Source organism: Ursus maritimus, unplaced genomic scaffold (genome assembly GCF_017311325.1).
Source record: "Ursus maritimus isolate PB19 unplaced genomic scaffold, ASM1731132v1 scaffold_19, whole genome shotgun sequence".
Taxonomy (NCBI): Eukaryota; Metazoa; Chordata; class Mammalia; order Carnivora; family Ursidae; genus Ursus; species Ursus maritimus.
This window is the reverse complement of record NW_024424341.1, coordinates 13730348-13756493: the sequence shown is the minus strand read 5'-3', so window position 1 is coordinate 13756493 and position 26146 is coordinate 13730348. Positions and strand designations below refer to the sequence as shown.

General features: G+C 43.4%; 2 protein-coding genes across 3 annotated transcripts in view; one reads left to right on the top strand and one right to left on the bottom strand.

The window, feature by feature from the left end:
* Window positions 1-1410: 1410 nt before the first annotated feature.
* OGFOD1 (2-oxoglutarate and iron dependent oxygenase domain containing 1) lies at window positions 1411-22933 on the bottom strand. Of its 2 annotated transcripts, XM_008702619.2 has the most exons (13): window positions 22724-22933; window positions 21124-21269; window positions 17048-17094; window positions 13616-13716; window positions 10072-10188; window positions 9438-9529; window positions 9103-9231; window positions 8706-8819; window positions 7176-7255; window positions 6584-6897; window positions 3169-3291; window positions 2634-2692; window positions 1411-2129 (listed from the first exon to the last, which is right to left on the bottom strand). In XM_008702619.2, the coding sequence occupies exons 1-13, from the start codon at window positions 22875-22877 to the stop codon at window positions 1968-1970; spliced, it is 1638 nt and encodes a 545-aa protein (XP_008700841.1). In that variant the 5' UTR covers window positions 22878-22933; the 3' UTR covers window positions 1411-1967. The 2 variants fall into 2 exon arrangements, with proteins under 2 accessions (XP_008700841.1, XP_008700842.1); XM_008702620.2 differs by lacking the exon at window positions 8706-8819.
* A 198-nt stretch (window positions 22934-23131) lies between these two features.
* NUDT21 (nudix hydrolase 21) overlaps window positions 23132-26146 on the top strand; it is a 16881-nt gene continuing 13866 nt past the window's right edge. The window contains exon 1 of the mRNA XM_008702621.2: window positions 23132-23403. Within this exon, the coding sequence (XP_008700843.1) occupies window positions 23288-23403 (116 nt within the window). The 5' untranslated portion in view covers window positions 23132-23287. The remainder of the gene's footprint in view (window positions 23404-26146) is intronic.

Here is a 26146-nt window from a genome sequence, read left to right as displayed (position 1 = left end):
CTGGGATTAAGGAGAAACTAATAAGTACATTTTAACGCTTGTGCTAAGATTTAGACTGAGCGCTCCAGAACAGGAAAAGTGGGGCGGCCTCGTACCTGTCACCTAGAGCCACGAGTCTCTCTTTCCCCAGCTTGGCACATGTGACGGTTTCACCTGCCTGCCATTTTCTCCTGGGCCTTCTGCTTCCAGTTACGCCCCTGACCGGTTCACTAGAACCTCACCCCTCTTGCTCCTGCTCATGAAAACACATCAGAAGGCAAGTGAGTGAAAGTCATATTGTCGGGATGACCTTCATTCAGTCTGTAGCAACTGAAAAGAAAAGGCAAGCTTTGAAACTGTAAGCCATTAGTTACAAAGTCACCATGGTGAAAAAACTGTGCTCTACAAAACAGTATGCATGTGCACTGGCCCAGTACTGTGTGGGCGTGGGAAGACACCATTAGAACTAGTTCTAGGTGCTTACTTTTCATCTCACCTGGGGAAAAGTAGTGTTTTGTAACAATACTGAATATTAGTGCATGTGAAAAGTTTCTAGACAGACATCCATATAATGGGTATAAATGCTAAAATATTTTTTACTGACTGGGGTGCAAAATTAAAATTTTGAAACCACTAACCGAAAAGAAAGTAAAACTCATTCTTTCATTTAAGGTCAACTTTAGAATAGAGTCACTACTCGAAGTGTTACGAGATTAATGAAGATAAAAGCCCAATGCTTTTCCTCTTGATTAATAAAACCCCAAATAAAAGCTGCGGTGACAGCTAGTAATACATGTAAAAAAGAGAGAGGAAACAAGAAAACAAGAATGGAATGAGAATAGCATCTTTCAGCTAAAGATGCAGTGACCCCAATGCCCGCCTGGCACACCCACATGGACAGGTGGGACTTCTCACGTAACCCCCACAACGGTCCAGAGGAAAAGAATGTAACAGAGTGCATAGCCTCTTGGCATTGTGATGGGGCCTTTAGCATTTGTCCTTTTAAAGAAAAAAAGGCAACAAACTTTATAGCTGACCCAAGAGTGTTTCGGAAAAGGAAAGACACACACGAGGCCAGAATCACATAGTTCTACAGGGGCCCCAACTCCAGGATGGAAAGGCAGTGGCCCTGGGAACCACTACATAGGGCACAAGCAGCCCTCTCCTCTACCAACCAGAAGTCTCCGGGGAGGGGGGCAGCGTGTGGTTTGGGTCATGCGTTTACCATGGCAGAACACCATCGTCTAAGTCTACACTGTCCTAGGAGAGTCAGTGAAACAAAGCCATAGGCAGTGGGAGGAAGCATCATGAGCCCAGAAAGAAGAGGCTAGAAGTTTCTGCAATGTTCTAGACCAGTGTGATTAGGAAGGGCAGAATCGGCCTTGAGAATTAAAAAAAAAAAAAAAAAAAAAAGATCACTGGAAACATGGATGAACCTTGAAGACTTTATGCTCAGTGAAATAAGCCAGTCGCAGAAGGGTGAATATTGTATTGTTCCACTTCTATGAACAGAGACAGACAGAAAGTGGAATGGGGGCTGCCAGGGGCTGGGGGGTAGGGGGTTACTTTTTCATGGGGATGGAGCTTCAGTCTGGGAAGATGGAAAGGTTCTGGAGGTGGATGGTGGTGACAGGTGCACAACCACGGGAACGTACTGAATGTCACGGAAGTGTACATTTAGAAATGGTTAAAATGGTACACTTCATGTCGTGTTTATCTTACCACACACAAAAACTTTTAAGAAATCACTAAGGAAGGCCATATGGGAAACAAAAAACTGAATGTTAAAAAAAAAAAAAAAAAAAAAGCCTTTTTTGTAATCAAGAGAGAAGTACCTGGCTCCAAGCTCAAGGTCTAGATTGAGGACAGTGATGATGAGTCCTACCACACACAGATTTTAAGGACACCGTCACACAGGTCCCCTTGTGGCTCCTGCGTGCTTCCCAGTACCGAGGCAGGGCCTCTTTCCTCAGCTTTGCCCAGCCCTGTCATTCATAATAGACAAATGAAAAGTCCCAGAAACCGGTTCTATTTGGGAAGGCTTTCTTCTGTTCCAGGCTTCGGTGGTTAATATGCTTGACAAATTTCAGAGTCTCTCTGTCTCTGTAGACCAGTGCCAAAGAGTTGTTTTCTGGATTCACTGTTAGCAGCTGAAATAAGCAAATACAATGATACATCAGAACAGAGAACTTATTCTCAACTCTTTTCTTCAATGATTCACCACTGAACAGATGGTTTTCACATCGTGCACTTAAGACTGGCGACAGGGGATCTTTTAAAAGATCCTTTACTAGGAGGAGCTATTGCGCTGGCTGTTAAGGCATTTTCCAATGAGCCCCATTCCAACACATACCCAGAAAGATTTTACCTAATGCATTTATTTCTTACTATATTGGCAGATTACATAGGAATCCACCATGTAGCTCTTAGCTTACATGGAATTTCTCAGTGTAGAATAAATGCTTACTGATTACCCTTTGACATCTTTATTCCTTGCCGAGTACTTCCTACTAGAAATTAGAACCACTGCCAGGCAGACCATCATGGATTTATCAGCTAAAGACACTGGCAGAAGGTCGTGAAACTTGGGTCTTTGAAGAATGAAAGCTTCCTCAAGAACTAAAAAGGGCAGTTTGCTGTCGGAAGCAACTTACCTCTTCATCTTCACCTTTGGCAATGTAGGAAGTAAAGCCACCATATTCTGGCTCCCAGCCTTACAAAGGGAAAACAAACAGCATTCAGAAAGCTCTCACTGCAAGACTTCCAGCCTCTGCTTCCATCGCTGATCCCATGCTGCTTAAAACGGGGGGCTCTGGGAGCTCAGTAGTAATCAATTCTATGACTTATGAGCTTGAATTTACCATTCAATCAACATTGAGTAAGAACTGAGAACTAAGAATTGAATGTAAAAATGCACCTGGAAGGACAATTACATAAAAGATGTAGATCTGGGGGGTTACTTGGAGGGAAATTACAGTTTGGTCCACATCCCCCCTACCTTAGTCACAGATATAAATCCTTTGGGTTGAGAGACTGAAGTTCATGACCCCCAGGGTCCCCTCCAACAGGGAGCTTCTGTGATCTGCGATCCTGGCCAAGGCACATCACTTCTGAATTGGTCTGGAGTGGGTCACCCGGAGACTGCCCCTCTTAAGGGAACAGTTCACTGTTGTCCTTCCTGCCTCTTACCTTCACAGCCACAGTAGAGAAGTAAGTCCAGGGCAAATTCAGTCTTGCTGTTGTCATGGATCAAAGTGTAGTGACCAGTCTTCCAACGCCTCACTTCTCCCTGGCACATAGGAACACTTGAGTCTAAAGAAGAAACAACAGAAGGCCAGAAAAAACTTAAAGCAAGTTTGATACAGGGGCACCTGGGTGGCTCAATCAGTTGAGCATCTGACTCTTGATCTCAGCTCTGGTCTTGATCTCAGGGCTGTGATTTCAAGCCCCGTGTTGGATTCCATGCCGGGTATGGAGCCTGCTTAAAAAAAAAACAAACAACAAACCTTTGATACAACGGCTAGTTTGCGAGGGAATAATAAGTAGGAATGATCCAGCACTAAAGGGAAAACATTCCCATAAACCCTCTGAGCAACTGCTCCACCAAACCAGCCTTACTTATAGTGACTGTCAGAAACGTATCGTGTGCTAGTTGGTGGGCTGGGGGGGGGGACGACTTGACGTTCTATTTCTTTCTTTATAAGAAGTCTTAGATGGAATATACATTTAGCTGCCAAAATAAAGAATTATAACATGAATAAATATAATTTTAAATAGATTCCCCCTGCCACCTGCCTGCGTCTCCTATTATTAACGTCTTATCTTAGTGTGATTCATTTCTCCCCTCCTCCTACTCCCTTCCAGCCACTGATTTTACTCTCTCCTTAATTCTGCCTTTTCCAGAATGTCACAGAGTTGGAATCATACAGTAAGCGGCCTTTTCGGACCGCCTTCTGCTCAGCAACATGCACCTACGGTTCCTCCACGTCTTCTCCTGGAGGATCGAGCTTGATCGCTTGTTTCTTTTTAACTTCATTCTTTTGTGGTCAGAGAAGCTACTTTGTATGATATCTGTCTTTTATTTTTTACTTTTCTAAAGATTTTGTTTTTAGGTAAGCACTACACCCAACGTCGGGCTTGAATTTACAACCCGAGATCAAGAGTCACATTCTCCACCGACAGCCAGCTGGGTGCCCCGGTATCTTTTAAAATCTACTGAGACTTAATTTGTGGCCTAACTTATGGTCTGTCCTGGAAAATGTCCCACGTTCACTTGAGAAGAATGTATATGCTATAGTTGGGGGGGTAGAATGCTGTGTATTACGCCTGTTACACGTAGCTGGTTTATTGGGTTAAGTCCCCTTGGGCGCTAACCTCTCCAACGACTACTGTAGAACTGTCTGATTTCTCTCTCCAATCCTGTCAGTTTTCGCTTCATATATTTTCGGTCTGTCATCAGGTACATAAGGATTTATAGTTGTTGTATCTTCCTGCTGTATTGAACTTTTAAAACTATAGAATGTCCTTCTTTGTCTCTTCTAATCTTTCTTGATTTAAGTTCTGTTTTGTTTGGGCGCCTGGCTGGCGCAGTTGGGAGAGCATGCAACTCTTGATCTCAGGGCCATGAGTTCGAGCCCCACGTTGGGCGTGGAGCCTTACTTAAAAAAAAATTTAAAAAATGGAAAAATAAAATAAATAAATAAATAGAGTCTATTTTGTTTGATATTAGTAGAGCCACTCCTGCTCTCCTGCATGGACCACCTTTTTCCATTCTTTTATTTTTAATCTGTTTGTGTCTCTGGGTCTCAAGTGAGTCTCTTGTCGACAGCAGACGGTTGAATCCTGTGTTCCCATCTATTCTGCCAATCTCTGTCTTCTGATTGTCACTGACGCTTACGGTAACAACTAGGAAAGAGGGGCTTAATTCTGTCATCTTGCTATTTGTTTTCTAAATGCTTTATAAAAGCTTTCTGTCTCTCATTTCCTGCATGCCAGTCTTTTGTGCTTAGCTGATTTTTTGGTATTGAAATGTTTAAATTCCTCTCTCATTTTCTTCTGTGTACATCCTGTAACTATTTTCTTTGTGGGTACATGTGGGTTAAAACCTCTCATTTGAGTTTATGCCAGTTTAACTTTAATAAAATACGAAAAGTCTGCTCCTTCACTGCTTTGTTCCCACCCTTTTCTTTAAGAGGACGAACTTTACAGTTACTTTTCACAATTACCTCTGTATTCCCCCCTGCTCTGGCCCAGGGCCTTGCATACAGTAGACGCTCAGTAACAGAATAAAGCATCTTTTGGCTGCCTGTATAGACTTTTTCCAAGTTCTAGGTTCCCATGAAAATGAAACCAAAAAGGAATAGAGGCTAACAGCTACTTTTTAAAAAAGCCTATGAGGCCCCACTGATCTTCACCTGATTCCTTTTAGGGTCCAGGTATAGGCGCCAGTATCAATCATTAAGGAGAGCCAACCTTTAGCGTAAAGAAAGGCTATCCTGTACTTTGACTAGCACAGAGAACGCCACCTGGCTCCGGTTGTGCTAAATCCGTGGTGACCAAAGCAACAGGTCAGTCAGTCGGGGAGGCCACAGAATCTGCCTTATGCTGCTTGCGGTTTTCGTGTCACACTGCTGGCTTTGTTTCCGTGGCAGCTCCCTCCCTTGTCTTTGTTCTTCTAACTGCAACGGGGGCCTTCTCCAGAAATCAGAGTGGAAGCAGGGAGAGTACAACTGAGGAGAGGAATCGGGCAGCAGATTTTCTCGTCTGATTTAGTAGGTGCTGAACCGTGTACGCTCAGTTACTGGTGCCAAAATTTCCACAGAAGCCTTACCCCTTAAATTTCCTATATTTTCCTCTTCTCGATCTTGTCTGTAGATAATGAAAGACTTCCTCTTTTTTTTTTTTTAAGTCTATTTATTTATTTTTTTTACTAATCTCCACACCCAATGTGGGGCTTGAATTCATGTCCCCGAGATCAAGAGTCTTCCGTCTGAGCCAGCCAGGCGCCCTTAGACTTCCTCTACTTTTAATAATTTCCTTCTACCTATTTGCTTAAATTCAAGCAATCTTTTTAGGCTATTATTGGTCCTTGGCAGAAATAAGCTGTGTTCACCTTCTTCTCTTTGATGTTCTTATGTTTTAGAGTAGCTGGGGGCAAAGCCAGTCCTATTTCTGTCCACTGTTCGTATATTGTTAGCCTAATAAAATGTATGAGCTGCTCCTCCTACCTAGAACGTTCTTCCCACAGATCCCTCTTGTTATTCTGATCTGAGCTTAGATGCCAGCTCCTGAGACAGGTTTTTCCAGTTGCCCGGTCACCTAAGAGGCCACTCGATCGTTCCTTAGCACACAACCCTATTCAAATTTTCTGCTTCAAACTCCTTTCTTTATCTCCCATTTTCTTATGGTTTGTGTACACGTTTAATCTCCGTCTTCTCCCACTAGAACATAAACTGGGAGAACAGAGACCTTGTTTGTTCTGTCCTCCAGCGCCCGAAACAGGCCTAGCAGATCATAGATGCTTGAGTAATATTTGTTGGCTGAATCAATGATTGAATAGTGAATGCTTAACGGTAAATAAGGACGAATCATAACAATGGCTTACCTTTCTTTGCTTCGTTTTCCTCTGACTCTGGCTCTGTCTGCTCCTTGGTCTGCTGGCTGTTGTTGCGGAAGGCCGTCTGCTGGCTCTCTGGCCCAGAGGAGCTCTGGCTCGTCCCTTCTTCAGTGTTATCGTCAGCAGAGGCGCCTTCTCCCTCTTTTTGGTTCTCCACCTCATCTTCTTCTGAAGGGGCCAAGAAGTGAAGTTTCAGGCCTGTGAAGTTGGACAGCAGCAAGAACAGAGCCTCGGAGCGAAATAATTCCATGCAGTCCTTCAGAATGTCAGGAAGCTCGCTCTCCTCAGCTTTCTCATAAAACCTGGAAAGCAGTGATGCCAAGTTGTTCATCAAAGCCACACCTGTACAATTACTGATGGAAGAAAAGCTGATCATTAGTTTTGCATCCCGCGCCCTAAGTCCTGGCACAGCCTACTAAAGCACAGGTTGTTACAACAGTGAGGTTCTGTCAGGGCCTGCCACTGGATGTCCCTGGAAATGAAACATCACCAGGGCCAATGTCCCATTACTGGCAAATGAAGAGAGCCTTGCAGACAAACAGGCAGGGACTGAACACAAAGGCAAATGTCTCGGTTCTACCTTTTGTTAGGGGGACCTCGGCTGCTCCATTTCACGTCTCCTTTCTCCAAAGCCTCACAGACCTCTGCAAATTTCTCAGGCTGGAAAATGAGCAAAGAAAGAAGCAGTTAGTGAGTCTCTCTGTGATCCCACACTGGTCTTGCAGGTGGAGCTGCTCGGCAGAATCATGCTGGCTGATTCCTAAAAGGGCCAGTGGACATCCGCCCCTTCCGCGCAAGCTCCCCCGGGCCTGATACAATGTGGCCAGGACAAAGATTGGACAGATCATCAGCATGCTTTAGCCAAGAGACCTGAGGGCCAGTTTGGGCTATTTCCTTTAGTGGTTGTATATCTCATGTCAAATCGCTAAATCTCTCAGACTCCTGAACTTACAAAATGAAGATCATAATGCAGTCTCTTCAATTCGTAAGATGTGAAGAAAAAACAATGAAACTACTTAACAGTCAATGTCATCACACTGACAGTCTCTGCAGGCCTCACCTTTACGTAATCAGCTTTCTAAATAGAGAAAGCCGAGGGTAGAGCAAGAAGCTGATTAATCTACTGAAATCTGCTCCACAAGAGGCTTTCTATGTACTTGTTTAATGTGGCTTCCCAAGGAGTGTTCTCAAAACAGCAGTCCTATCAGCTGTAAAATAGGAAAGAGGATCCCAAAGCCTGGTTTAGGTAAGCTGAATAGAATAGGATCAAACAAGTTCATTTATTAGAATACTTCTCAAACTCCTTAATATGCTAATGTCAGCTTTAAAATTCTGAGGGGGGGGGAGGAAGAGAGAGAAAGGGAGAAAGGGAGAGAGGGAGAGAGAAGTAGGTGGTGTGTTTCTCATGGAGGAACAGCTCTTGGGACTGTGCTTCCATGGGACCCAGGGTCAACAGTGAAGCGCCACATCAGTGTCTACGATCTCGTTTGGGCCTCACGACAACTCTTCGGGACGAACAAGGCAGGTCTTATCCCAGTTTAACTGGTGAAGAACTAACTACAAGCTCTGGGAGATTCAGTGATTTGCTCGTTAGTAAAACCACAGAGCCAGGACATGAGTATGAAGTCTTCTGACTCCTGATGTAGTTCCCTCTCCGCTGAAACGTGCTGCGTATCATTGTCAAACAGTGATTAATAGGTGTTGCTCAGTTCATAATTTATCTTTTACTAAAAGCGATAGTAAGCTGATAGGAAACCATATTAATCAAATGAATAGGAAGGAAGCTACATACAACTCCCTCTCAGTGTAGAAGTGTGGGCGCGTGCGTGTACCATTAAGGTTCCAGAAAACTGGGGAACACCCAAGGGACTCTTAACTCACTAAGCATACAACCGATACCAATGTTAGCTACTAGCATCACTTGTATATTTTATGAAACAGATGATATAAACATTCTAACCAGGAACTAACCAAATACTCCTTTAATGACGCCTGTTTACCCACCCAAGAAGCAATAAAGACAAAAGCACAAGTTGGTATATCCGTAAGATTTTGTTAGGGCCTGCTACTGATGTCCCCAAGATACACCGGACAGAACCTGCTGGCTTACCTTAAGGAACTCCTTTAGGAGAATTTCAGACCTTTCTTCAAACTCTTCTTGAATTTGAACTTGGTAATCCATGTCCAGATAAGTAGGGTTGATCCAATCATACAAAATTTCATGCTTACAAAGAAGCAGCAGATGCAAAACGTGAATTAACAATTCCTACTGCTTTTGTTCTTACATCATTTCGTGCTAGTAAGATCTATGCAAAGCCTCACTTTATAATCTTCTCCTTGTTATACATAAAAGTGCTGGAAAACTCTGCCTGAGAAAAAGATACTATCAAAAGTTTACCTAAGAAAAGCGAAAGAGGAAACTCAAAGTCCAGTTTCATTAGCAGGAAAACAAACCATAGGGTAAAGCTTCTAAGATAAGAATCCCGACAACAGGCATTTATCCTTACATCTTGTGGGATGTGCGGGCTCCGAGGTATGAGAGGTTCAAAGTAGTTGGGAGGCCGGGTCAGTGAAGGACCATGGAACCAGCCACTTATAGACAAACGTGACTTTTCTTCAGATAGGACTTCAGACACCTGAAAGGACAAGGCCAGCAGTGCATGAACGCACCCGCTGAGGGGGACGATTGCCAGCCAAGGCGCGCTCACTTCCGGATCTGACACGCTGGATGCGTGCACAACCTAGCCACGGAAGTCCAACAGGAAGCTCTCACATTTCGGTAACAGGGGACTAAAAAGCATGATCCTTAGTACTCTGTATATTTGTGGTTTATAATCTTTACCTGGTGAAAGGATACTGGAGACACTTCAAAGAAGACCAGTGTGTTCCATGAAGGGATAAGAGACTTGACGATCTGCTTCGGCTGAAAGTGTTCTGCAGCAGGAGAGAACACAACCACAAACGTGGTTTCATTACCAGTAACCCCTTTCAGGCCGCCTCGTTTCACTCTGACAATTCTCAGATTTCTAAGGGGAACCAGATGTACCCTGCAGATCCCAAAACGCCACCCCCTTCCATCTGTTTCACTCAGTTCTGCTAGCTGACCTTTGTTCTTACTACGCCATCTGTCTGTTATCGATGAGGGCTGGAATACCTTGGCAAAGTTTTCTAGAGTCAACATCTGGTGTCAGCCATTAGGAAACAACCCTGACTTCCTGTCTGGCCGACCGGCCCTGGCCGACCAATGGCCCCAGGCAGCTTTCTACGGTCAGTACTCAGGAGGTCGGTACTCAGGAGTCCACCTCTGGGGTAACGACTCCAAGTACAATGTGGAGAGGCGGCTGTCAGGGCCGGTGTCTGCTCCCCCTGCGGTCGTCACCCGAGTGAATGGCTTCCTGCTCCTCAGAGGAGGACACACGCTGGGTGTACGAGCTCCGAAGTAGCTACTGGTGCTGACGCGCATGCGCTTGTCTTACCATCAACGTCGTACAGGTCCAGGGTGCCCCCCAAGCTCCTGTCCCAGGGAGGAACCAGGTAAAGAATGAAGGCGATCCGGCGCCCTTCCAGCTCATCGTCATGGCAGAGGAGGGCGTCTGCAATAGCACAACACGCACTTTAATGTCCCTGCGCCGACAAGGAGCAGCCGCTAATCTGATCCTGTATTTTATTTTATTTTTTAAAGATTTTATTTATTTATTCATTTGACAGAGATAGAGACAGCCAGCGAGAGAGGGAACACAAGCAGGGGGAGTGGGAGAGGAAGAAGCAGGCTCCCAACGGAAGAGCCCGATGTGGGGCTCGATCCCAGAACGCCGGGATCACGCCCTGAGCCGAAGGCAGACGCTTAACGACTGAGCCACCCAGGCGCCCCATGATCCTGCATTTTAATCTCGGTCCATCTGATATTCACCTGTAATGGGAGCTCCTTCAGCTATAAAATGACACTTATTTCTCCTGTTTTATAATGGCAGACATACAACTGGGAACATGGAGAACTCTAAAAGCACTGAAGAGCACACATATGGACAGACCCCAGAGATAATCACTAACAATATTTTTGCATATATCCTTCCAGTATTTTTCCTACATATAGTTGCCTTTAAAAAAAAAAAAGGGTGTCCTACAGTGGTTGTTTTGTGGTCTTTTTATTACCTGGCAAGTGTCTGTCCCCATCACTATACCCACCTGACATCGCTGTTTTAATGGTCCTCTAATTATTTTACTATACGGATTAGGAATTACCTTCTTTTTCCTTTAATTAATCCACTCGTTGTTTCCATTTCTCATCTGTTAAGAAAGATGCTTCAATGGACAAATGAGTATCACTGTACATAGATCTTTTGGTAGTGGTTCCTGTTAATTTCTTGAGCTAAAACTTCCAAAAGCTGTTAGGTGGCACTGAGCAAGGGAGGCATCCCTGCAGGGCAGGACAGGGCAGGTATGCTATGGTGAACTGTGATCATTCACACATGGAGGGAGTGTTTTGATAAAGAAATATACTGAAGGTAACGGAAGCCCTGGAGATTACTGGTGAGGAAGGCAATTACAAAAATGGAAATGGGGCGCCTGGGTGGCACAGCGGTTAAGCGTCTGCCTTTGGCTCAGGGCGTGATCCCGGCATTATGGGATCGAGCCCCACATCAGGCTCCTCCGCTATGAGCCTGCTTCTTCCTCTCCCACTCCCCCTGCTTGTGTCCCCTCTCTCGCTGTCTGTCTCTCTCTCTGTCAAATAAATAAATAAAATCTTAAAAAAACAAATACGGAAATGGAGAAATCGGGGATAAATCCTATGGTGTTGAATTGGAACCACAGGAATCAATGTGAATCGAGTTTCCTATGTAGATATTTAGTTAGATACCTACATATTTCTAGATAGTGACATACATGAACATGTAAACGTACGTGCGCATCCGTGTATTCGCTACCTCTTCTAGACTGAAAGGCCTGGGAGCAGTGACACCCTAATAGCAAAAACGCTTAAGAGTCCAGATCTTGATTTTTAAGCATCATTCGTCACTAAAAGAAATCAGGGTTCTTTGAAAGAATGGCTAACTCTGGGTCTAGAGCAGGGGACATATAAGATGAGCCTGGAAAACCTTGTTTTGCTAGGAAGTTAAGATATAATAAGAATGATGGGGACACATTAAAAGGACATGGAAATCAGTTTAAAGGGGCTCCCCTTGGGGCGCCTGGGTGGCACAGCGGTTAAGCGTCTGCCTTCGGCTCAGGGCGTGATCCCGGCGTTATGGGATCGAGCCCCACATCAGGCTCCTCTGCTATGAGCCTGCTTCTTCCTCTCCCACTCCCCCTGCTTGTGTTCCCTCTCTCGCTGGCTGTCTCTATCTCTGTCAAATAAATAAATAAAATCTTAAAAAAAAAAAACAAACAAAAAAAGGGGGCTCCCCTTGACCAAATCAGGGACGAGATGAGCATCACTATAACAGAGCCGCTGATTACAGCCCATTGCATAGCGACCCATAAATCCACACTGATGTAAATAAATAGATACATAAATAAACGGGAAGAGACGAAGGCTTCCTTTACAGAAGGACAACCAATAAATGTAAAGGGAATGCCAGAGGGTGCTAAAATAAGTGAATCAAAGTTGGAGGAGAAATGAGATAGTGACATAATCTTTAAGCATCTTCCCACAAAATTCTTATTCACTTACAGAAAGAAAAAGAACAAGGCTACAGTGGGAAAATCTGATAACAGTTACCACCTTATTTATCAAAGTTAGTACCACTAACTATGACACACAGAAACCATATACCACTTGATAAGATGCAGTAAAAAACCCACATAATTAATTCTGTAACATTCCTACCAAAAATGCAAGGCTTGAATCTAATCATGAGGAGGCATCAGACAAACCCAAATTGAGGGCAGATTTACAAAATGAGTCATCTGTGAACCTTCAGAAGCATCAATATCATGAAAGTCAAGGCAAGACTGAGGAACTGTTCTAGATCGAGGGAGACCAAATCAGGCACGACGACTATACGATCCTGGATGGGATCCTTTTGCCATCGAGGATCGAACCGTGGAACTTGAATGGAGCCTGTGGATTAGATGGGAATAATGTATGGATCCTAATTTCCTGATTTCTTGGATGGTTTATCGCCATCATCTAGGAGAATGTCCTTGTCGTAGGAATCACTGAAGTACGTGGGGGTTCCTGGAGCAGGACGGCAACCTACTCTCAAGTAAAACGGGAAAAAACTATTTGTACTACGCTTTTCTGTAAGTTTGAAATGATTTCAATCAAAAAGAAAAAAGTTTTGAAAAAAGGGTGTATGACAGGACTCGTCCTGCGTATCGCTCAGCGCCAACAAGTGGTTACCAATGTATACGTCCCCCGCTATACTTTAGACTGGATGAGAGTCAACCTGCGTCAAAATTCTACTCAGTAAAACAAACCAAAACACTTTCCCTTCCAGGTGGAAAAGAAAACATGCTTTCAAAAAGACATGTCTATGCTCACAAAGGGAACTGTGACAATGGACACCTCCGAAGAGAAAGGGGGACAAGGAGAAAGTGCAGGGGCCTGTCGGTTTATAGTGTATCCTGCTACATTGTTTGAAGATTTTCCCTTAAGAATGTAGTCCTTTCTTACCTTCAAAAGAACAGCAACAAAAAAAAAAAAAAAGAAAGAAAAAGAGGTGCTGAGGTATTCGCTCCCTAGGAGGCCTAGGAGCAGAGTTAACAATACCACCTCTGGGCTTCCTGATACCGTACGTGAAGTTGGCATGTGTGTGCGTTATCAGCATTTTCCTGAAAATGTGGTCAACAGCTTTCATCATATTTCCAGCAAAGGAACCACTGCTTTATACCTTCCAATAAGACGGGCGTTTCGGTATACGAGCCGGGTCAACTCTTCCTCATTAAGAAGGTCCTAATGCTATGGTGGGGGGGGGACGTCTCCAAGTCTAGGATTCTGGCACACTGACGCTAGCTCGCCGACACTGTGTAGTCAAAGCCTGTAAGTTCTCCAGACATCAAGGGCTTTATCTTTCTTACCAGAGAATTCATATTTAGCACAGGACATGTCAATAGTTGATTCCAGGTCAATCTTGGAAATGTTAGCAAGCCAAGTCCGGAAATCTTCAAACAGAACTTTCCTAGAAATGTCAACAAAGGTAACTTGTTAGCCACAGCCTTTGGATCTTGGCCACAGCTGCTCTTTCCTGGAGGCTGCAGTAGCTTCTTTACTTTAAACTTGCGCCGTGTAGGACTTGGAACTGAAATAAAGAGAAAGAAATGCAAACCCATCTACTGTAACATAGTTTTGCTCTGCTGTTTTTTACTTTCTTCCTGTTGAATTGATGGTATGCCCTGTCACGGCAGTGTTCTGTCCTCTGTCATAATTTAGCATACTGAGTCCTCTTTCCGAGGTTACCGATTTTTAGACACGTTTTTCGGCACTAAATACTACCCCACCGTTTAATGACCACTTGGGTGACACGGCTGCAGATTAAAAACTTTAAGTTGCAATAACGGTGAATACTATGCTAACTGCGTAGGACCAGAAAAATCTTTCACAGAAGTTCTGATGCTAGCATGATACCAGTAAGATATGCCGAACATTTCCATTCACCAGCTAATGGGGCTCTGTGTATAGAAATCTCTTTAACATAATTTATAACTCACTCAGCCAATCAACTTTGAAATTATGTGAATCTTGATGAGGTGAAAACATTTTTTTTAAAGATTTATTTATTTATTTATTTATTTGACAGAGAGAGACAGTCAGAGAAAGAGGGAACACAAGCAGGAGGAGTGGGAGAGGAAGAAGCAGGCTCCCAGCGGAGGAGCCTGATGCAGGACTTGATCCCAAAACGCTGGGATCACGCCCTGAGCCGAAGGCAGACGCTTAACCGCTGTGCCACCCAGGCGCCCCGAGTTGAAAACATTTTGAAAGGACTTACATCAGTTCACATCTGGCACAGACAGAATTTTTTGGATCATCTTGGTCCAAATGTACGCAATTGAAATTCCCATAAAATGTAACCGTGCTGTTTGTAACTAAATATCAGGTCTCCAGACTGATCTCCTAAGATTTTAATACCAAGTCGCTTTTCTACACTATAGGTTACCAAACCAAAAAATTCTATGAAACGCTGCGCTAGGTTGGTCCATCCAGAAATGCCATGTAATTTCAAAAACAGAGTCACAGATTATATCAAATGAGCCAGCAGAGCAAAGTGTTAAACCAGGCTTGAGATGTGGGTGGCAAACATTTCTGCAAAATCTTGATGCTTTAAGCAACTATTATCAAAGCCTTAAATCCTTCTTTTACTGGTAACATTGGCTTCATCAAATGTATCCCATAAAAACCTCTTCCTCTAGACACTCTATGAAAGTGTCACAAGGACAGGGTTATTTTCTGTCGTTATTCTCATTTGTTAATCGAATTTATTGGAGAAATCACAGAGCCCAACAGGGAAGTATAAAGATCACCTTTCTATAGACCAAGGAATCCCATCTCCCACACCGTCCAGCTTTACCCTGTGGGTATAGAATGGAACCCCAGTCCCACGGGAAATGTTTACCAGAGGCGTGCTGTGAACTAAGGAGATAATGCCTTACAGTGCGATCATCTCTCTTTGGAACAACAACAAAAGGTCTAAACAAATATGAAATATTATCAGTTGCAGTTAATACATGAGCAATACTTCATAATTTGGAAGAATTAATAATCTGTGCAGGCTGTCATCATATATCAAAATGTCCCAGAGGAAAAAAGAGAATGAGAAAAAAAATGACTTCTGTATAAATGAAAAACAGTCTTTACAAAGTAACATGTGCCTATTGTAGCAAAACTAGGGGAAAAACCCTCTGTAAGTAAAAAGAAACTGTTAAAAAAAAAATCTGAAAGCCTACTAGCCAGATTTAAACATCCCATTCTTCTCTCTTTTCCTTTGTACACAGATAGCCAAATAGATCTCTTTTTTAACAATCATTCACACTGTGTGTGCTGTTTTAACATCTCTCTCTTTTTTAAAGATTTTATTTATTTATTTGACACAGAGAGAGAGAGAGCACAAGCAGGGGGAGTGGCAGGCAGAGGGAGAGGAAGAAGCAGACTGCCTGCTGAGCAGAGAACCTGACATGGGGCTCGATCCTAGCATCCTGGGATCATGACCTGAGCTGAAGGCAGACGCTTAACCAACGGAGCCACCCAGGCGCCCCCATCTTTTTCTCTTGACAAGTGTACGGCATCAATTCTAATATGCCTCCTCTGTAAGAAGTATCATTATTTTGCTATCACTTAAAAAATGTTGCCAATTAAAATAGGACACAACAGTAATTTGTGAGACACTGGATCTCAGCAGTGCTACAGTGTGAAAAAAGAAAATGTATCTTAGAATTGGTGAAATCATGGGCGCCTGGGTGGCTCAGTTGTTGAGCGTCTGCTTTCAGCTCAGGGCATGATCCCAGGGCATGATCCCAGGGTCCTGGGATCAAGCCCCACATCAGGCTCCCTGCTCTGCTGAGAGCCTGCTTCTTCCTCTCTCACTTCCCCTGCTTGTGTTCCCTCTCTCGCTGGCTGACTCTCTTTCTGTCAAATAAATAAATAAAATCTCTTTAAAAAAGAGAGAGACTTAAAAAAAAAAAAAGAATTGGTGAAATCAGGTTTAACTTTATCATTCTCATATATTAAAATTCACATGTTATATTCAACGGTTGTAGAGTTTTGTACCATTATCTATATAAATCTCAATGCATGGCCATTTAACTTGTATATAATTTTTCACTATTTTGGGGCACCTGGGTGGCTCAGCGGGTTGAGGGTTCGACTCTTGATTTTGGCTTAGGTCATGATCTCAGGGTTGTGGGATAGAGCCCTGCATCGGGCTCCGTGCTCAGCAGGGAGTCTGCTGGAAGATTCTTTCTCCCTCTCCCTCTGCTCCTCCCCCAACTCACACTAGAGCATGTGCTCTCTTTCTTTTTCTCAAATGAATAAATCTTTAAAAAACTTTTTTTCACTATTTTAAACAACATTACAACATGCAATCTTGTATGGAATTTTCGAGCACATCCCTAATTAGTTTCTCAGGATAAATTCTTATAAGTGGAATGACACTACAAAAAGATAAGTATAATTTTAAGAGTTTTGATACATTTTTCAAAACCATCCTCTACGAAAGGGATCTATACTTCTGTCAACGTTGGGGGTTTTTGTTTTGAATATTTGCCAACCTAATATGTGAAAAATGGTTCCAGCAGTGTCTCCTTGATTACTAACAACGTTGAACATTTTATCACTGAGGTGGGCCCTGGACTCAAACTGACTTGAGTGTGTAGCTAGCTCCCTCGGTTTTCATCTAGGAGGCCCTGAAGAAGTTACTTCATCTCTTGCTCTGCTTTCTGCGCTACAAAATGGGATTATGACATAATGTTATATGATGTAACATTTTCCATACCCAACAAATATGATTAGTTGTTTACCTTAAAGCACAGATGTGAGGCTCTCTTCTCTTCTTCAAATCATCAGACTTGATCACAGAAAAACAAAACAAAACAAAAGGATTTCCGTCATATATTAGACACACAGAGGAGAGCGGTTCAGTGAGTGCCCTGGCAGTGTAGGATTGTGGGGAAGAGCCTGACTCTGAAGCCAGACTGCCTCGGTTTGACCTGTGGTCCCTCCATGTGGCAGCTCTGTGACGTGGGCAAGTTACTAACCCTCTGGGTCTCACTCATTCAACAATACTTAAAGAGTTATCGACAGTGCAGCTTATATTCCTTTTGAGGGAGACAGACGATAAACATAAAAAGCTGATGGTTAGTTAGAAAGAAGGTGACAAATGCATAGGGAAAACCAGCAGGATAGGAGGGACTGGGCGTGCCAGAGGTGAGAAAGTGTTTGCGAGTACAAACATGGTGGCCAGGCTCGATTTCGCTAAGTGAAGCCAAGCCTTGAAGGAGGTTGGGAAACGTGCCAAAGGAATATCTAGGTAAAGAGGATTCAAGGTCCTGGGGCGCCTGGGTAGCTCAGACGGTTAAGTGTCCAACTCCTGATTTTGGCTCAGGTTGTGATCTCAGGGTCGTGAGGCTCCCACATCAGGCTCCCCACTCAGCATGGAGGCTGCTTGAGATCCTCTCTCCCTCTCCCTATGCCACCCCCTGCCCCACGCACATTCTCTTTCTCTCTCTCAATAGATAATTAAAAAAAAAAAAAGAGGATTCAAGATGAAACATGCCTTGTCTAGACAAGAAATCCAAGGAGACTGTGTAGCTGGAGCATAGAGAGTGCGGAAGGAGATGAGGCCAAAGAGGCAATGGGGCACCTCAGAGCTCTTCTAAGTACTTTCGCTTTCTGTCAAAGGATCAAGGAATCTTTGGAGGCTTTGAGCAAGGGAGTAATAGGATCCTATTTACATTTTTAAAAATTGAGAGAAAATTCACGTAACATAAAATTTACCATTTTAACTGTCTAAGTGTGGATTCAGAGGATTTTAGTATTTTCACGATGTTGTGCGACCACCATCATCATCTGATTCCAGAACATTTATCATCCCCACCCCAAAAAGGAACCTTATACCTATTAGGCAGTTGCCCTACATAGTCTTCTCCCCCAGGGTCCTGGCAACCACTAATCTACTTTCCGCCTCTCCATATGGATTTGCCTAATCTGGACATTACAGATAAGTGGAATCCTACAGCACGTGGCCTTGTGTGTCTAGCTTCTCTCAGTACATTCCTCCATGTTGCAGCAGCATTGCTATGCCGTTCCTGTTCCTGGCTGAGTAATATTCCATCGCATGGCTAGACCACACTCATCTGTCCATTCATCAGGTGATGGACATTGGGTTCTTTCCATTTTTTTAGATATTATGAATAATGCTGCTATGACCATTTATGTACTTGTTTTTATGTGCACGTTTTCAATTCTCTTGGGTCTACTGTCATTTTAAAAAAACTCAATGGCTGTGATTGTGTAGGCAGGCAAGAGTGGAAGCAGTAAGACTGGCTAATAAACTAACAGAATAATCCTGATGAGAGGCAAAGATGCCTTGGACTGGCTGTTGGTAGTGCAAGTGGAAAGAATTGGGCTTTTCTGGATATGTTTTGAGGAGAGAGCCTGGAACATTTCCTGAGGAACTACGTATGAGGTGAGAGAGGACCGGAAGGCCCTCTGGAAAGCCACCTGGAAAGACTGAGTTGCCATTCACTGGGACAGGTAAACTTGCAGGTGGAGCAGATTTAGGGGAAGAAGATCAGGAGTTTAGTCTTGGACTTAAGTGTGAGACACTTAACAGATACCCAAGAGTAGAGGCAAAGCCATGAGAGTCCCTGGAAATCTGCCTGGAAGTGGCCCAAGGGCAAAGCCCTAAAGTACTCTATCATTAAGAAGTCAGGTACAAAAGGAAGACCTACCAAAGGAAACCAAAGGCTTGCCAGGGAGGTAGAAGGAAGACCAAGAGAGCATGGTGTCCTGAAAGTAAAATAAAGAAATATCTCCAGGAGAAAGTAGTAACATAGTAGCTCAAATGTGGCTGGAAGGTCAAGCAAAATGAGTCCTGAAAACTGATGCCTGGATTTACTACCATGGAAGTTGTGAGTGACCTTGACAAGTATAGTTTCAGTGGAGTTGTAGGTAAAAGCCTGCTGCAAAGTGGGCTTGACAGAGAACGGGAGAAGCAGTAGTTGAGAAAGTACAGACAACTTATATGGAATTCTACTGTCAAAAGGAGCAGAGGAATGTGGTGAAGGGCAAAGTTAGGTCAAAAGCATTTTTTTTCTCAGGAACATCTTTCATTCATATGTCACAGGGAATAATACAGAAGAGAGGGAAAAACCAATGTATTCCCTTCATCGTAAAACAGGAATAGGAAGGTACTTTCTTCATAGGACGGTTATGATGACTTAATGAATTAATAAATATAAAGCACTTAGCATGGCATAAAGCACGCAGTCAATAATACTTGCTTTAAAATATCCAGAATATCAGGCAACTCCTACTGACACACTTGCTGAGAAAGGTTGTAAGATGTCATAGACCCCATTATGAAGGCAATTCACAGCACAAGCAAAGAAATGGGGATATAAGCAAAGTTTGAAGGGACAGGAGACTGAAAATAGGTTTTACATCTGTTTTCAGATGAAGAAGTTCAGTCCCAAAGTGAGCATAGTAAAAATTATTCACAGCAAAGTAGAGTTTCACCAAATACTCATGTGATCTAGAGTAATCTTTTCTCCCCGCCTCATTACCCAGGGCCCTTTTCATTATTTTGCCACTCACTGACATCACAGAAGTATTTTCATCTACCAAATTGCATCGAGAAAAAACCTTTCTGATTTCTCAGTTTCAGTAATCAGAGATACATACAGCCCTAAATCAACAGAGAGACCTAGTGTTATTGAAGTTGATATAATTATAAAGGCAGATAGTTGTGGCTTTTAATTAACCTACGTAACTTTACTAGGATAAAAGTTTAATTTTCATGGGATTTCCTGACCTGTGTTTTATACGTGTTAAGGCCCAAAGATAGACAGACTGGGAGGGCACCTGGGTGGCTCAGTTGGTTAAGCATCTGCCTTCGGCTCAGGTCATGATCCCAGGGTATTGGGATCAAGTCCCACATCAGGCTCCCTCCTCAGCGGGGAGTATGCTTCTCCCTCTCCCTCTGGCTGCTGCTCCCCCTGCTTGTGCTCTCTCTTTCTGTTAAATAAATAAAATATTAAAAAAAAAAAAAGATAGACTGGGGGACACAATCAGCTCTAGTGCAAAAAAATAAAAGCAAGAAATGGAAATCCTGTTATTTACTCCCTTATTCCAGATAAAAAGAAATCAAAGAGTTAAATGCAAAGAAAACAAAGTAATCCTTCATCTTTTCCATTTTTATTTTATTCTGTGATTTTTTATTCTGATATCCATGAGATTTCATAAAGGATTTCTAAGAGTAATGTACACCATGTACTCACAAGATATTCCCCTCAAACTGAGAAACTGATGACCTGTATTTCTATAACTAGACTGAGCCCCGTCTTCTAAGAGTAGAAACACCAGCCTTGATTTTGATATGGTCTTTCCTGCCAAATTAAACCATCCACCAAAAAAAGAACCTTACTCTCCATAGACATACTGGGATGCAGCATACTGCAGTATATCAAGCTACCTAAAGACATGAACTCAAACATTTAAACGGGTATTATTTTTCAACATACAACTCTCTTCAGCATACCAATCTCCATAATCCCCTTTGTTTATAATGTACTTAACTTACTGGCTTACTGTATTTCTTGACTATCTGTCACCATCGCCAGCACCTCTCTTAGTTTAGATTTTGAAGTCTTACAGGGCAGGAATTGTCAGAGGCTCTCATGCAATAATTATAGCATCTAACACATCGTTAACAGTCAGTAAGCTTATGTGAAATGAACGAATGCTCTCAGCAATGTCAAGGCAAGGACCTTGCAAGGCAAACCCAATTTAAAGCCTCACGTCTAAAGGTAATGAATGATTTTGTAGATAATGCAGTTCTGAAGTGGAAGAGCGAATGTGAAAGGCAAATAAATACCTGCTGGAACTTATATAAATCGTTATACTTTTCATGGAAGTCCAAGTTCAAAAGTTCCTTCTGAAGCCCTTCCAGAAAGTTTTGGCTTTGGATGAAGTTTGGGATCACGCAGTGAAGAAAGGGATCCATGTCCATGACAATGGCCTCTGTTGGAAGGAAAACATTACTTATGGCTTTTTCCCCTTTTGTATTTTTGACCCGCGTAAAATGGCAGAGAGAATACAAAAGGGAATGGTCATGAATTTTCAGAAATCCAGTACCTAAAGACATGGGAGAAGAAGTATAACCTCTTCCCTTTTTTTCTTTACCCATTCAATACTACTTTTTAGATATATTGTGCTTAAAATACTAGTCCTTAGGGGTACGGGTGATGTCACTAAATTAAGGTTCCTGCTCTTTTTTGAGTTTTTTAGTTCAATGATTAGCTATTGAACTGAATATATTTTAGATTCTTTATTCATTTCCCCTAAACTTAAAGTGAGAGGAGCAAATTAAAAATGAGAATAGAGGGGTGCCTGGGTGGCTCAGTTGTTTAGGCATCCGACTCTTGATTTTGATTCAGGTCATGATCTCAGAGTTGTGAGATAGAGCCCTGTGGTGGGCCCCATGCTAGGCCGGGAGCCTGTTTAAGATTCTCTCTCTCCTCTCCCTCTGCCCATCCCTGACCCCTAAAAAAACGAGACTAGCAATACTGGCTGGCAATTTTTCTTCAACCCTGACTTTTCTTTCCCCAAGTTACTGCTGGAGGAAGTTACAACATACACTTTTTTTTTTTTAATCAGTTCAAACATAACTCTTCGATGCCTTGATTTCTGTCTCAACATTTTAGCCACTGCCTCTGATACTCTAGATTAGGGACCCCTCTAATATTAATAGGCACCACCACCACATACCCCATGCCAAACACAGTGGTGCTTTACATGCATGATGTCGCTTTATCTTCTCGGTAACCCTGTAGTAGACATCACTATTTCCATCCTACAGCTAAGGATATTGACAAGTCCCCGCGGGTACAGAGCTTGCTCTTAAGACACTAAGCTATCACTTTCTATGTGCATCCAGACACCCAGGACTCACCACTTCAAAGCACTTAACAACTGAAACAAAAATCATTGCAAACTCTAGGAGGGAAAGCATGAGGCATGAAGCAGAATTCTTATCCTCTAAAGTGATATCTGAAGCTGAGGCTGGAATTGTTCAAGGTGGGTTCCTTCCCTTGTTCAACACTCATTTACTCCCATAGGTCACGTAGTCGACCTATAGGCGTGTAAAAACGAGTAAGGTCAGGTGCCAGCTATCTGGCAGCTCACAATAAATGCTCTGGCTACACGATTTTGGGATAACCGATCATTGCCTTCGGAGGAACTTCGAACTTGCATGCCCTCTGCTTCCCAACTCTCGGGCCTACGTTTCTTCCTCTTCTCAGATTTCTAAATCCGAACTTGGAAAGATAGAGGGCAGCAGAAGAGTCAGAGGTGGCCAAAGCCACAAAGTTTCCAAGGGTCTCTTCCCTCGTGGCCCCGCTGCCCGGGGCTCGGCTAGAGTGGCAGGACTTTCAGAGGCCCCTAGACCCTCCTCCCCCTTCACAGCACCCGGTTACCGTGACGGAACGGCGTCCTGCGGCTCCAGGCCTCAGACACCTGCTTTTTCAAGGTTTCTTCCGTGACAGCTTCCGAAAACTCCGCTTTCACCTCCTTCTTTCCTTTTTTCCCTGTTCGGCCGGGGCCGGGCTCAGCTGGCCGTTTCCCATTCATCTTCTCTTAAGCTACAGACCCACGCCGCACTGATTAAGCAGCGACTTTCCTAGCCTGACTACAATTCCCAGAATGCCCCCTTTCCCATGTTCCCCAGCGCCGACCAATAGGAAGTATCAAAGTAAGAGGAGGCGGAACCCATTCCTGGTTTACCAATGGAAGCTCTAGATATTGCGGCCATCTCATCAGCGATTGGCCTAGTGGGGCTCGGCCAGGCAGGCCTCCGCCTCTCTACTTCCTGCCGCCAGAGGCTCCGGATGCACTTCCGGCGTGTCTTCGCCTCCTCTTGCGCTCTCATGTTAATGGCGGGTGGCGTCTGCTGAGGGGGACGCAAATAACCGCTACCGGCACAGGGAAAGGCTCCCTGCCTGCCCCACTTCCTCTCGCCGCAAGTACTCGAGCTCGCCAGCATGTCCGTGGTGCCGCCCAATCGCTCACAAACCGGCTGGCCCCGGGGGGTCAACCAGTTCGGCAACAAGTACATCCAGCAGACCAAGCCCCTCACCCTGGAGCGCACCATCAACCTGTAAGTGCGGCCTGCCCTTAGCGCGCTGCATTCGCGGGCACACCCTTCCTCGTGAGAGCTCCCAAAGACTCCCGATCTTCTTCCGGCGCGCCCCCGGCCCTCGGCTGGCTTCACGCCTCCCCATCACCTCCACTCCCGCTCGCGAATGCGCGCCTTTCTAGATCCCACGGGCCCCTTCCTGGTCCTCGAGCGCCATGGGGTTAGAGTCCTACTTGAGAGGGTTTTCCTTTCCCGGAGAGAAGGCTTGCTCCCATGCTGCTGGATTCAGTCATAATAGGAAAATCCCAGGTTTGCTTTTGAACTCACCCCTTCCCCACGTCTCCAGAGGAAACCAACTGCAGAGCGTGGTGGTCATTCTTCCCGTCCTGTGTTTATGTTTTCACATCACGTATGTGGTATTGCTTTTGTGGGTTCTTATTTGATGTGAATGGTATAATGTTATCGTGTTTGAAGTTTTCACTTTTCTGTAGCAGTGAGCTTCCGAGAACTAGCCATAATACATAGGTTTAGTTTTTTGTTTTTCTCTCTTAACGGCTTCATTGATATTTGAGCGCCAGAATACACCACATTTTATTCATGTGCTCAGGGCCATCTGGCTTGCCCTATGCATTCACCTGTCTTCTCTGCCGCTGCGACAGCAGCCAGGCCCCCAGCGGGCCCCAACTTGGGACGGTGCATACTGTTAAGGTTGGGCTTTCATTCAGAACGACCGTGGAGGGGACCAGCATGTAGCCCCAGAGAACCCATTGTGGGCTGCGTTTTTATTTTCAACACTTTTCTGTTTCAACCCTTCAAGCTACTGCATTTCGATGTCACTCTCAAAAGTTATCTCAAAACTATCAAAAGTTGCAGGTAATTGGCGTTGGAGTTCTGTCTTGCTCAAGAAATTGTCAGTATGCTCTTGCTCTCATTCTCTCTCTCTCTTTTTTAAAATCATTTCTGAGAGTTTCTGAGGCACCGTGGTGCTGACCCTAATGAAGGAAAGTGGTCAGTTTATGTTGGTCATGTTTAAAAGGTGCAAGGACTAGGCCGCCTGGATGGCTCAGTCGATTAAGCGTCTGCCTTCCGCTCAGGTCATGATCCCAGAGTGCTGGGATTGAGCCCCATGTTGGGCTCCCTGCACAGTGGGGAGCCTGCTTCTCCCTCTCCCTCAGCCTGCCGCTCTCCCTGCCTGTGCGCCGTCTCTCTCTCTGTAAATAAATAAAATCTTAAAAAAAGAGAGGTGCAAGGATTTATTGATACTGGTGTTTCCATGAGAAACTTGAGGTGTTTCTCTATTTTCCTTTCAAAGAAATGAACTTTTCCCCTTCAAAAGCAATTTGAAATAGAAGAAATGGTTGTTGTTATTGTTTTATTTGGCAAAACAGGTGCTGGCATGGAAATTTAGACAATAGAAATGTTGGGTTTATGAAATCTGTAGCTAGATGTGTGTATACAAGTTAATAACTCTAGCTATTACATTAAGATAATAGCAGTTTAATGTCATATCCCGTCTTTAACACATCTTCATAAGATTCCCATGAAGTGGAAAAGGCAAATATTCTTTCTAAAAATGTGAAAGCACAGCTTCTGGATTACTTTGGTAATTAGGACTAGGTTTTGCAGTTTTCCCTTGATTTAACTTCGTTACTGGATCAGTTTGCATCAAGTTACTATGTAGAATTAACGTGGTGAAGTGTTTTTATTTTTGCTCCATTAAAGTTATGGGTTGATGAATTTACAGAGTGTTTCTTCTCCTGTATAAATATGGTGTTCAGAAAAAAAATCACTGTCGTGAACTCAGTTCATCTGGGTGAGTTGTAATCTAACCTGAAAACAAGTCCTTTTTCTCCCCTACTGTACTTTATTTTAGGAAGTATTGCATGAATGTCTACTTTTTACCAGGCACTGGGCATGACGCTGGGTGTACAGTGTTGAGGAAGTAAGATGTAATCCCTGCTTTGCAAAGTTCACAGTGTGATGGGAATAAAATGGATGTCTGGGCTGGCACTCTGATTTCATATCTGAAAATTCTCACATTTCATTTTGATGGCATCTCTTTATTGATTTGAGAGCTGGCTTTTTACAGTATAGATATGTACAGCTATCCTTAATTCTTTGTAACTCAAGTTGTGAAAACTAAATGTTAATACATAAAAAAAAATTGCCTGGCACATAGTACTGTATGAAATTATTGCTGCTAGGAATGATGTTAGATTCAGCGTTGGGTCCAGGGGAAAGTTCTTAAATTCTTTAAAGCATCCTGGAAATGGAATATGTTAGTTATTTTAGAGCTGCTTCATTCATGCCTAGAATCTGGCTTCAGTGTTAAGTTTTGACAACCTTGATTTGTTTACCTTTCAAGAATAGCTAAGTGGATTAATTATTTAGTTGTTGGCTTTTAATGTTAAGTCATTTTGATAGGGAATAGGCAGGTGTGGTCAAACGTTCTTACTCAAAGACTTACAATCAGAGGCTTCCTTACTGTAAGGGTTATGATTGGGGGGGTTACAAGGTGGTATGTTTGATTAAATATAAATATAAGATTTTTAACTATCTTTAAGGAAAAATTTGGTATTTACCAGGCAAGATGAAAACTGTCTTAAAATGAGCTATATTTTGAATTCTTGATAGAGGAGGAGAGAATATTCAGATTAGATATGGTGGGCAAAGGATTTGAATGACGAGAAGGGAAGGATAAGGATATTGGATAGAACACATGCAGAAAGTTAAGGTTTATTTAGAAAAGAAAAGTTCATCGGAA

What these genes read in the sequence shown, in the direction of transcription:
- OGFOD1 (XM_008702619.2), bottom strand. Translation starts at nt 22,877, where the DNA reads ATGAATGGGAAACGGCCAGCTGAGCCCGGCCCCGGCCGAACAGGGAAA. An exon ending in ATTTATATAAGTTCCAGCAG is followed by an intron (nt 17,095 to 21,123) that starts GTATTTATTTGC and finishes TCTGTGATCAAG; the next exon opens with TCTGATGATTTGAAGAAGAG. An exon ending in TGCTAAATATGAATTCTCTG is followed by an intron (nt 10,189 to 13,615) that starts GTAAGAAAGATA and finishes GTGCTATTGCAG; the next exon opens with ACGCCCTCCTCTGCCATGAC.